General features: G+C 37.6%; 2 protein-coding genes across 2 annotated transcripts; one reads left to right on the top strand and one right to left on the bottom strand.

Annotated features, from left to right (window-relative positions):
* The first annotated feature begins 256 nt into the window (after positions 1–256).
* Positions 257–1,499, top strand: LOC122091207 (caffeoylshikimate esterase-like). The gene has a single exon (XM_042661058.1). It carries the CDS (start codon positions 362–364, stop codon positions 1,331–1,333), a length of 972 nt encoding a protein of 323 aa, XP_042516992.1. The 5' UTR covers positions 257–361; the 3' UTR covers positions 1,334–1,499.
* A 5,857-nt stretch (positions 1,500–7,356) lies between these two features.
* Positions 7,357–10,459, bottom strand: LOC122059634 (pentatricopeptide repeat-containing protein At1g31430-like). Its single transcript, XM_042622552.1, has one exon. The coding sequence runs from the start codon at positions 10,162–10,164 to the stop codon at positions 8,164–8,166; it is 2,001 nt and encodes a 666-aa protein (XP_042478486.1). The 5' UTR covers positions 10,165–10,459; the 3' UTR covers positions 7,357–8,163.
* Positions 10,460–12,520: the final 2,061 nt, after the last annotated feature.

The following is a 12,520-nucleotide window of genomic DNA, read 5'->3' as shown; positions in this document are numbered from 1 at the left end:
AAAAAAAAAAAAACAGTTCCTCAAAGAAGTTGGATTGGTGATTCACCAGAAAGGGTGATTATCAGAATTGATCGAGCATATTGATAATGAAAAATTGTTTGGTTTGTTGAAGTGTAGTGGAATGTGGACCCCACCGCAAAGTGATTCACCAACTCCTTACCTGCCAAAAGGACATAGACCAAAAAAAAAAAAAAAAAAAGAAACCAGGTTGGTGGAAACCGCTTTCCGTCGTGACCTTTTATTGATATCGAATATCGATATCGACTTAGCGGTATCTCTTCCCCAAACCTTAAAACCCAACCCATCCCTGCCACTCTGCAACCTTCTCCAATCTAAAACATCACCAACCAACCAACCAACCATGGCGACTGATTCCCAAATGCCCATCCCACCCAACTTCTGGGGCGACATGCCAGAAGAAGAATACTACGCCTCTCAGGGAGTCCGCAACACCAAGTCATACTTCAATACTCCTAATGGTATGATCTTCACCCATTCCTTCTTCCCCTTGGATCTCCCCATCAAGGCCACCGTCTTCATGACCCACGGCTATGGCTCCGACACCGGTTGGCTTTTCCAGAAGATCTGTATCAGCTTCGCCACCTGGGGTTACGCCGTATTCGCCGCTGATCTCCTCGGTCACGGCCGCTCCGAGGGTCTCCGCTGTTACCTCGGTGATATGGAGAAGATCGCCGCCACTTCCCTCTCCTTTTTCCTTTCCGTCAGAAACAGCGACGAATACCGCCACCTCCCCGCCTTCCTCTTCGGCGAGTCCATGGGCGGCGCCGCCACTATGCTCATGTACTTCCAATCCGAGCCCGGCACGTGGACTGGCCTGATCTTCTCCGCACCTCTCTTCATCATTCCGGAGCCGATGAAGCCCTCCAAGTTGCGGCTCTTCGTGTACGGTCTCCTCTTCGGGATGGCTGATACTTGGGCTTCCATGCCGGACAACAAGATGGTAGGCAAGGCCATTAAAGATCCAGAGAAGCTAAAGATCATCGCATCGAATCCCCGGCGGTACACCGGAAAACCAAGGGTGGGAACCATGAGAGAGCTTTTCAGGGTTTCTGAATACATACAGAGTAATTTCTCCAAGGTGACGGCTCCGTTCCTGACGGCGCACGGGACGGCTGACGGAGTGACGGCGCCGGAATCTTCGACGATGTTGTTCGATAAGGCGTCGAGTGAAGACAAGACTTTGAAGATGTACGAGGGGATGTATCATTCGTTGATACAGGGAGAACCAGAGGAGAATAGTCAAATCGTGTTGGGAGATATGAGGGAGTGGATCGATGAGAGGGTGAGGAGGTATGGTTCCAGATCTTCTTAGCTCCTCTGAGGATTGAGGTCTGAGAGGTGTATGGATCATCAGATCCACCACCGGAGTGTCTCTGATTGGAAACTGTATCACATTTTCCGGCGATCCCAATTGGGACGGGGAAGATCAATTAGTAAGAGAAAGTTAATAAAAATGAAGATAGATTTATTACTGATTACCTAACGAAGAATGAAAATTTTGTATCTACATGGAAATAAGCTGTATTGCAAATTTGTGATTTTAGCCGCTCGGGATCGGTCATGGCCGATACCGTTTCAATCAGCTGATACTGATCATTCTGATCCAAATTTTAGAAACATGAGTAGTATATATGAAGGGTGTTAATCGATTTGATTTCGGTGTAGATGATTCGATTCAATAGGGTACAAGATTTTTAAATAAAACCAAAATAAAATCATTTACTAAATGATTTCATATATTAAAATCCAAAACATTTATAAATGGTTTCGGTTTAAATGAGGTTTTAATGTTTTCTAATTTTTTTATCCCAATAATCTCTTTACCTTTAAATATTATTTGGGAAATGGATGTAAATTATAACATTGAATATATATATATATATATATATATAAGTTGTTTAATGTAAACTTAAATTTTTTTGTTGAAATGTATGTAAATATAACATTGAATGAATTAAACTTATCACGTATATGTTATCGATTTAACGGTTGATTTAAATGGTTTACTATTGGTTTAAACTTTAAAATAAAAATTGAATCACAACCTCAATTTTAAAACCTAAATCGAACCATTTAATAAATGGATTCATGATTTTAGTGTAAATGGTTTGATTCCATTTCAATAAATAGTTTCGATTTCATATTCATATTCTTAATTTTTTTTTTTATCCCGAATACTGTCTGGACCTAGATAGCCCCTAGAATTTTATTAAAAATGAAACTGTTAATAAAAAGACAATGGGGACCCCAACCCACAAGAGACAAGTTACTCTATCACTTTCAAAACCCAAAAGAAAACACTTATAAAATAACTATTACATTCTAAAGACTGGTAAACCAGTTTTATCCTCTCAAATGATGCAATTAAGATCATCCTGGAAAATGATCAAATTTATTGTAGACTCACAAGCAAAATTAGCTAACCAATCCGCTGCTAGATTATTTTCCCGAAATAAAAACGAGATGTTGGCTCTCAGAGAATCGTAGAGGTTGATAATTTCTTGAAATCAATATCAACAACTCCACAAATTACAGGATCTTTAGGTAACTAGTTTCACAATCAAGGAGGAGTATTAACATAAAAATCGGAGAGGTCCAATTCCCCACACAATCTCTATCCATCTCTAAGAGTTCTCAACTTAGCCATTGAATTTGAACCTCATAGAAATTGAAGATTGCCGCAAGAATATTCCCGTTGTTGTTTATAATAATGCCTTCCCCACCGCTACTGTCCTGATTTCCTTTACTTGCACAATCCACTTTCAGTTTAGCATGAAAGGAAGGGCACCAATAAATAGGAATTGGAGCCTAGACTCGACTAATAGGAGGATTTAAATTAAAGGGTATGTCTAAATGTAACCTACCCGGTTACAAAAACCTTGTAACCTAAATTATTGTGTCCCCATTATTTTGCCATTTTGTCATTGCTTTTAAGGTAAAAAATGTGTCCCCATTATTTTGTCATTTTGTGATTGCTTTTAAAGTCAAAAAAGCAAATTCAACCTCAACTTTTTGAATCGTTACTTTGATTTAAACGGCAAAACGATGAGTATTTTAAGAATGAATACACTCTTTCCAAACAACCCCTCGCCCCAACTAATTGTCTTCCTCCTTGCGAGTCTTTTTGTTACATTTCTTGGTTTTTATGGCATAAAGTTTGGCAAGATCATCTCCAGTGAGTCAAGTAAAGGCTCTCTTTCTTCTCGGCATGTCCAATGTTTTTATGTGTTTTAGGGTTTAAAATTTTTGGTGGACTTCAGTTTTGTTTTTTGAAATTGAGAAAACAAAACCTCTTCCCAGAAATTCATGTATCAATTATGTTGCAATAATTTCTATTGTTGTGCATTAGAGATGAGGTGGGTAAGATAGTTCTAATCATTTCTCTTTTTCTCTCTTCAAAGAAATCAATTGTATTAAATATGCAGTGTTTTTAAGAAAACTAAAATCCAGAAAGATGATAAATGGCAATATTGTATGCTTTTTTTTTTCGTAAAGTAATATCGTAGGCTTGGTACTACTATAATGATGACATGTGAAATTTTGTAATTATAATATATTTTATAGGTTGATTCTAAGGGTTTTGGGATTGATTCTGGTCAATTCTAATTTGATTTGGATTTTGATTGATATTGACAGCTACTAATTTGATCTTTGATTCTGTGTTTAAAATCAATTATAAGGTTTATAGGATTAGATCGTGGGTCTTAAGATTTGAGGGCGATTCTAGGATTCTTTTTATTCGACTTTGATTCGATTGGATCAAAATTATTAGGAATCAGTTCCAAGGATGTAGGGGACGGTATCAGTATTGGTCTCTGTCGATGCCGATTCTATACCGATCCAGATCGGATGGGATCGGTGGGTATCGGTCTATTTTACCCTTGATTTTTATAAAATGTACTATTTTTTACCTATTTTACCCCTGAAACGATTCGGATAACGAATTCGGATCGAGGATCAGTCTCAACCGATACGATTGATCCCAGATCGATACTTGAAACCATGATCAGTTTGATCTCCAATTCCAAGTTTAAAATCCCTAGTTGATTTGGCTAGTTCGGATCAATCCCAATTTTGATCATTATAAAATGGCATATCTAGAATTTTTGGGATTAGGCTATTGGTTTTTAGAATTTAGTGTCAATTCTAGCATTTTTGTGATTGATTCGGATATGATCCAGACTGGAATCATTAGGGACCAATTTATTCTTTGATTTTGAGTTAAAATTCTGGTATTAGCCGATCTGGATTAGAATTGGTCATGAACTATCCAACTTTGAAAGTTCTAGAATGGTCAATTTAGAATTGGAATCACTAGAGGGATTGTTTTGATACTCAATTTCAAGTTTAAAATCATTGGTTGAATAAACTAATTTCGATCCAAATCGACCATAGTAATACCTATCCAGGTTGTTTCAGAATGACTGATTATAAGGCTTTTGTGATTGATTTGATCCATTTCCGATTTTGGTCACTTTGATCTAGATTTTATCTAGTATTAGGCCAAATTGAAATCAAAGTTCAATTTCAATTTAGACCGATTCAATTTTTATTGAGTTGACTTAATGGCCTCTTGTAGGTAATATGTTCTCTTTTAGTAATTTTTTTAAGTTGTTATAAGGTCTTTTATGGTTTCGATTCTCTTGATCTGGTCCATTTCAATTTTTTACCGGTTTGATAAAAATTCAAATCGATAAAGGTTCGTTTCACATTTCTCTTGATTAGTCCAACCCGCTTGGATTGGAAATGAACACCCTTACTCAAAGCAATAGTCCCAATCACTCAACGGTTAGTATAATTTTTTTTTTTTTTTCAATCCCATGTTGGACTTCAGAGAGACAAGGAATTGAGATTTGAGATTCCAAACGTAATGATGGGTCTATTTGAGGATAAAATTACATTTCTACCCTTTTAAACACCTTGTCATAAAAAATGGTGTAGCAACTTTTAAGTTTTTATTGGGAATATAAACACATGAAATTACTTTTTGAGTTTTCTTGAACCAATCATTTCTTTCACAATATAAGACTTTTTAGGTAACTAAAAGTGGGTTACAAGCCTTTTATATCCTACCTAGGTTACAACTAGACAACCCTTAAATTAAAAGCCTGCGGAATAAGATCATCTCTCAAAGAAAGGGGTTTAGAGAATTTATTGGGATAAATGATCTCACGAATCCAATCTTTGACTCTCTCAATGATGGTAGTTGATGCATGTGAGCCTTCACCATGTCTTCTCTTATTTCTTTCTCGTCATAATTCCCAAACAATAAATATTGGCAACAAGCCCGTGATGTACTCGCAAATACCCTTGACACCAGCACGGGACTGCCAATAAAGGATTCTAGTACCAAGTTCCTGAGTTGAAATAACATCAATGTGCATTATTCTTCCGAAAAAAGCTCAAACCTTAGAAATAGTTGTTTCCACCAATAAAGTGTGGGTTGTCGTTTCCCTCCAAAGATCCCTATAACAAGAGCTTTAGATGCCAAAGGAATACCAATTTTCATCAAAGCATCATCGGTTGGAATCTTTTCATTTAAGATTTACCATAAAAATAAAAAATAAAAAACTTGGGAAGAACTGACTTATTCCACAACCATTTAGAGTAAGGAATTTGAGGAGAGTGCAATCGGATCTCATTCCATGCCGACTTAGTAGAGAAAGAGCCATCACTCACCGGGGTCCAAACCAATTTGTCAACTTTACTTGATAATATAATGTTGGAGCTGAGAATATTATTATATTATCCCTAATCTCCGAGAAGTCAATAACATTCAGCACATCTTGATCTCAACTGCCATCACCTCTAAGCACGTTTTTTATTTGAATCTCAATGTTCACATTCAAGGCGCCATCAACATAGTCGATTAGGAAGCCCATACCCGACCAGTTGTCAAGCCAAAATTCACCTCACCATAACCAACCAGCCATTTAGACTTTAATAAGATAAACTATTTAAGCTCAAGGACCTCCACCAAGTTTTAGAACCCTGAAGAAAGTACTCCATATGGAATTCTCTAAAATAATACGCCATAGAACCTTCAACCGCATGGACATACTAATATCCTTTAATTTTCGGATTCCTAGTCCTCTTTCATTTAAAAGCCTACAGACCTTAACTCAACCCAACCCAATGATGATGCTTACCAAACTTTGAAGAATCTCATAAAAATCTGCACAAATATAGTAAAAGCTTTGCATAACCGATTTTGGGATCTTTATATTCATATCCTTAATATGCATTGCTGATACCGGATTAATTTATAATAATGACGATTAATTCACAATAATGACAAGGGGAGCATAATGATCATTATGCCTTCCTTGGGGGGTGTGTTTCGCAGGGGCCATTATTGGACAAATAAAAAACACTTGCTCATTGTTTATTTAGGGGATGCAATTTGTTGTCTCAAAAAATGAAGTTAGAAGTTGTTATTGTTTAGGTCCAAGGGTAAAACCTTGGTTATATGAGTACACGTCTAACCCATGTAATAGATTAATCGCGTGAGATTCACATCAAAAACACAGTGTGAAATTATAAGATTTACTTTCATTTGAAAATAATATAATAAATAATAAAAAATTAAAATTGCGCTTTTTTTTTTTTCCACCAACTATAATCACAAGTTATAATAAGATTTTCCGTTATTTAAGAGTCCAATCATCTAAACATAAGGTTCCCCATTAAATATTCTTAATGGAGTGGTTTTGCTGACGGTGATCCATTTGTTTGAATAGTGAACGCAGGAGAAAAGTTTGGTAAGGGTTTTTCCCTTTTTTGTGCCAAAAGTTTGGTAAGGATTTAAAATTTTCCATGGTCAAGCATTATCCATCTGCAATTTTTTTTGGGTGCTCACCGAGGTCGACTACAAGACCCTAAGCCTTGGTATAGTACTGGAGGTGATCTCACACTGGGGCAAAGTAAAGCATGGGTTGGGGATTGTCTGGGGAAAAGTTATTGAAGACGAACTGATCTTGAATTCTTGATAAGCCTGTCAAAATGTGATTTAAATTCTCGTAATAGGGCGTTTGGCATGTATTCAATGTCTAGAAATGTGTGTGACCGCCTTAAGCTCCAAACCTAAACATTTCTGACCGTGGCAGGCAGCACAAATGGATCCTTAATTTTGTGCCAATTTGGACACGATTCCTTGTTTTGAATTGCTGGTAACAAGAGTTACGCAGACAATATTACATATACTGAATTGCAGTTCTATATATGTAATTGGTTTTGTGAAGAACAGTGATTCTAGCAAAATACTCAAGACGGTTTAGTATTTGTAATAGGATCAAACAAAGGCTGGAATATAGAGATCTCAATTTTACATGAAAGTGGGAAAAAAGCAGAATCAATTTTAAGGATAAAATAGAGAGAAAAGCAATCAATGGTAAAAGGTTCAGACTGCCGGGGCAGATGCCCGGTTCGAGTCTCGACTAAGAAGGCTTGGTCTTCCAAAACCAAATTTACATCAAACCCTGCATGTTGCAAGGCCATGGCTAAATTTCATCTCTCCCCCTATCTGCATTGTCATCTCTTCACCATTAGTACTTTATATTTGTCCCCACCAAACAGTCTATAACTTGGGAGTCTGATGGAAGATAACCTTAACTTGTATCCCTTTGCTGCTTTAACCATTTGGCTATTATCTAGCCAGTATAAATATAAATCATGGTTCAGGAAAAGCACAATCTGTATTAAGCCTCCTCCTCTTCTTATAACTGTATAGAACTTGGGTCAAAAGAAAATTGTGCATAATTTTCTTATTCAAACACCTTGAATGAACAAATAAAAAATTTCAGATCCCCACGATTCGGGCGAAATTAGACATCGATAAAAATACTTTACCACTGCACCAAAAAAATCCAATGAAGCTCAAGATATTTTCTTCTGACTTTCAACTTCCTAAATTTTGAATTGCCGACTGATGCACCTGAATGACCATCACATTGCTTAATGAACACTGCTGAAGAAAGAAACTCGGTCTTTAATTCACTGTTGAAAAATCAGAACCTAGATGCACACTTGCTTAGGCAGTTAGTCAGACACCATAAAAAGGTTATCCCGACAACATTCTCATTTGGTCCTTGAGGGAAATTCTTCTTATATTTTCAGTTCTAAACCCAAATAATCCTTCAAGCACTATGTCACTGGAATCATGTTTTCCCTTTCTATAACATTTTCCTCCAAGCCTGATAATGGCTTGGCCAAGTCAGTCAACATAGAATAGATTTCGCTCATCTCTGGATGTGATTTATCTCCAACTAGAAACTCATGGACAATGCCATTTACCTCAATTGAACTACACCCAGGGACCTTCTTGACTCCAAGTTCCTTCATCTTTCTTCTCACCTTAGTCACATCTTCCCATCTGTCAGCTGCTGCATACATGTTGGCAAGAAGGGTATGAACACCGGAATTGCTAGATTCAACTCCAACAAGGCGTTTGGCCACACACTCACCCCTCCCAACTTTTCCATGGATTCTGCAGGCACTAAGCAAAGCACCCCAGAGAGGTACTGTAATCTCAAATTTATCATTTGGGATTGTTTCTATAAGCTTCTCAGCTTCATCCAGCAGACCAGCACGGCCAAATAAGTCAACCATACATCCATAGTGTTCAGTTTTTGGTTCCATTTGGTGTTCCTTCCTCATGGAATCAAAATAGCAACGACCTTCCTCCACCAATCCCCCATGACTACAAGCACTTAAAACTCCAATGAAGGTGATAGCATCTGGTTTGGCACCGGCAGATTTCATTTCGGAGAATAGTTCTAGTGCTTTGCTGGTCAAGCCATTCATAGCAAGCCCACAGATGATTGCAGTCCATGAGGCATTATCTCTCTCTTTTACGCTCTCGAAAATCTCCAGTGATTTCTCTATGCATCCACATTTTGCATACATGTCAATAAGAGCAGTACCAAGAACAGCATCTATTCTGATCATGTTTTCCTCAATGTGTCCATGAATCCACTTCCCTTGTTCTAAGGCTCCCGACTGAGCACAACCTGTAAGGAGTGCAACCAGAGTAAATCTATCTGGTTTGACTCTCTTAATTTGCATCTCCCGAAACAGAGCTAAAGCTTCATCAAAACGATTAAACTGCACATACCCATTCATCATAGCTGTCCAAAGAACAACATCCCTTGTTGGAACCCTCTCAAACAGATCCCTGGCATCATCCAGCTGACCACAATTCACATAACCAGACGCCATACTCGTCCATGTAATCACATTTGTAATTGGCATTTCATCAAAGATCCTACGTGCCAGACTTAAACTACCGCACTTAGAGTACATGTCTACCAATGCGTTACCAATTATAGTTGAGAATTCAAGCTCCTTGCAAATATAACCATGGATCTCCTTACCTAGTTCCAGGTATCCCAAAGCAACACAAGCTGAGAGAGTGCTCACTACAGTAGCTTGATCAGGTCGGTCGCTAGTCTCCCAGTTCATCCTTCTGAAAAGAAAAAGTGCATTCTCAAATCTCCCACTCCTAACATACCCTGAAATCAAAACATTCCAAGTAACAACATCTCTCTCAGTCATTTCTTCAAACAACTGCTGCAATGTTTCAGTATAACCCAATTCAAAGTACATATCCATGAGCGAGTTCCTCACAAAAGAATCGAACTCAAGCCCAGTTTTAACGATAAAACCATGAACTTTCCTTCCCTCGATGAACTCCCGCAAACATCCGATTGCCTTAAGAACAAATGGGTAAGTAAAATTATCGGGGGACAAACCATTTTCCCTCAATCCAGAGAAGAGTAAAACAGCTTTCTTGAAATTACCCTTCTTTGCAAATGCTTTGATAATCAAATTGTATAAGAAGAGACTTGGTTCTAGAATGTAATTGAAAATTCTCTCTGCGTATTGTAAATTCCCGGAATCTGGGTCCGTACAGAAGACCATGAGCTTGTTGAGTGCATCTCTGTTCTGATGAAACCCAGCTCTGAACATCTGGGACTGTATTTGTTTCAAATCTTTCATGGATTTGCAGTTTAGGAGGTAAAGTAAACATTCTTGTTTAGTTAGCCTTGTGGTCTTTCGGGTGGAAGATGAGAAGAAAAGATGTGGCCTTGAAAGAGAACGATGGGAAATGAAGTTAAATAACAGGAAACTGGATCGCAAGAACATGAGGATGTGTAATTTCCACTCTTCTTCCCAACTTCCATGAAAGATTCGTGCTTGGGCCAGAAATGGCCGAATTGGAGACGATCAGTGCTAACTGCTAAGGAGGTGTTCCAGATAGAAGCGGAAGGGCCGAAGGCGTCGAAAGGATTAGAATCCGAGATGACTCAGATGTAAGAACACAGTACCAGATCCCTTCGTTTCTTTCTCAAAAGAATCGTCAGGTGACCGTACTCGCGAGTCGCGATACTCAATGAAGCTGGGAGCAAGGTGTTTCCTTCACTCTCTGGGTGAAGTGAAGGAAAACTCTATCCTTCTTTCTTTTATGTTCTCACTATCACAGGGTTTTAAATATCGGTGAATCGCATCTGGAATCGGCATTGACCGACTCACTTCGATTAATGATCGATTTTGACATAAATTCACTTCTGATTAGTGATTGATTTTGACCGATTTGAGGTGAAAACTATTAGTTTAGATGACTTCAGTCTGTTAACGGTTTCTTTTAAGAGTTTGTCAATCGGTTTATTATTGGTCCAATTTCGGTGTTACATATAAAAAATAATAAAAAGTGTAAAAACATATTGGGTTTTTTTTTTCTCGTTGTTCTTAAATAACAGCGGATCAGGTTCAAATATCAGAACATACAAGATTGACCTGATCTATGGATTTAGAATCAATTTTCTTTCTCTTCATTTAATAGATTCTAAATCTACCAACCAAGGACATACTAAAACATTCTCGTACATGAACATGATCCGTTCACTTCTTAGATTTGGGTCCAAACAGAGGGTTTCCATCAGTCTTATCAATTGGTTCAGTCAGTTTTGATTTTCTAATGGTTCTAAAATCAAAACCAATATCAAATCAGTAAAAAGGGTTTAGGATGTGTTTGGTTACATAATTCGTTAGAAAATCTTTCTAATTAATTTGAAACACCTTGTAAAGCTAAATGTGGTTCATCTTGAGAAATAAGGTAAATAGTAAAACTCGTATTTGACACACATAATCCTAACCCTTATATAAATGGTCCATTTTAAGTGGTGATTCAAAAGAATCACAAAAATCGAGATGGGTAACCAAACAGTTTTCTAGAAAATCTTAAAAATAAATACGATTCAACAGAAACACTCTTTATAGACTCGTCAATTCCAAAATAAAACTCCAACGTATTATGTAACCAAACACATCCTTGGACCCAAATCTGCCCCGTCATCAAGATCAGTGAGGAATCGGTTGCCTAACCTTAGATTTTGGAATAGGCTCATCCAGAATCAAGATCAATTCCAATATGAACCGACCGATCCAGCCTATCAGATCCCATTTCCCAATTTTTTTGAAAACGTTGATCGTTTCAAATGGTTGAATCCGTCCATTCACATTTTGTACACTTCTAAAAATGTTGGCCAATCAGCTCTCACAAAAATAATTTATATTATCCTACTCCCTTATTCTTGCAGGGTACAGCTAAGCATTCTATATCCCATGCTTGTATTGGAAATGTGAATTCATGGAGGTGGACAAAACTCATTCAGCTGGTAAGTCCCAACCCGAAGCATTATATCCTGAAGTTTTCCTTCACCTGTAGAAGAAGTGAGAATCTCCTCTTCGCTGGTGATGTGTTGTGACCCTGTTATTGGACTCCTCTATCATTGTTAACACTCATTTCCTGTTGTCTAGGATCAGAAATTACTTTCTCCATCTCAAATTGGGTCCAAATTAGAATGTAGCGAAAATCCATTAGGCCATGGGTCCAAACATCAAGATGGGCCTTAACCTGTGCAGATCAGGAGACTATCTTCTTTTTTGTTTGGGTACAATCAGGAGACTATCTAAAGGGTGTATTATCCATTCAATGATTAAACTTGGCAACATCAAACCTCACATTGCAGAATAATGTCACTCACCTAGAGAAAAATTTGCCTCTTGTGTTCAGTATAATAGGTTTGATGGGATAGAGATCCATCTGCAGAGTCAGAATATTTGCCATTGTAGACAGTAAAGATGATACTATCTCCAGCACATTTGGCATCAGTAGATATTAAAGATGAAAGTTTTTCTCCATGGCCAACTCATTGGATCTTACTCAAGCATAGAATAAGGTCTAAAAAAATGATTCTAAGGGAATAATTTCTGAATAATCTGGCTGAAAACAAGAGAATGAATCCTGTTCACAATGGGGCATATGGTTCAGATGGGCCAATAAGTTTCAGATGTGGCAATTAAGAGAAATTCTGTATAAAGCCTAATCACTTCCCATTTAGAATTAGTTATACTTGTCAATGTAATATGACTTTCAACAAAGACACTGTAAAACATGCACAATCCCCATTTCCCAGGGATAGATGGCCTTGTAACAGCC

This window comes from Macadamia integrifolia, chromosome 2 (genome assembly GCF_013358625.1).
Source record: "Macadamia integrifolia cultivar HAES 741 chromosome 2, SCU_Mint_v3, whole genome shotgun sequence".
NCBI classification, from domain to species: domain Eukaryota; kingdom Viridiplantae; phylum Streptophyta; class Magnoliopsida; order Proteales; family Proteaceae; genus Macadamia; species Macadamia integrifolia.
This window is presented reverse-complemented; position numbering and strand designations above follow the sequence as displayed.

Bases quoted from the DNA above. Each gene is read 5' to 3' on its own strand.
- LOC122059634 (XM_042622552.1), bottom strand. From the start codon at position 10,164: ATGTTCTTGCGATCCAGTTTCCTGTTATTTAACTTCATTTCCCATCGT.
- LOC122091207 (XM_042661058.1), top strand. From the start codon at position 362: ATGGCGACTGATTCCCAAATGCCCATCCCACCCAACTTCTGGGGCGAC.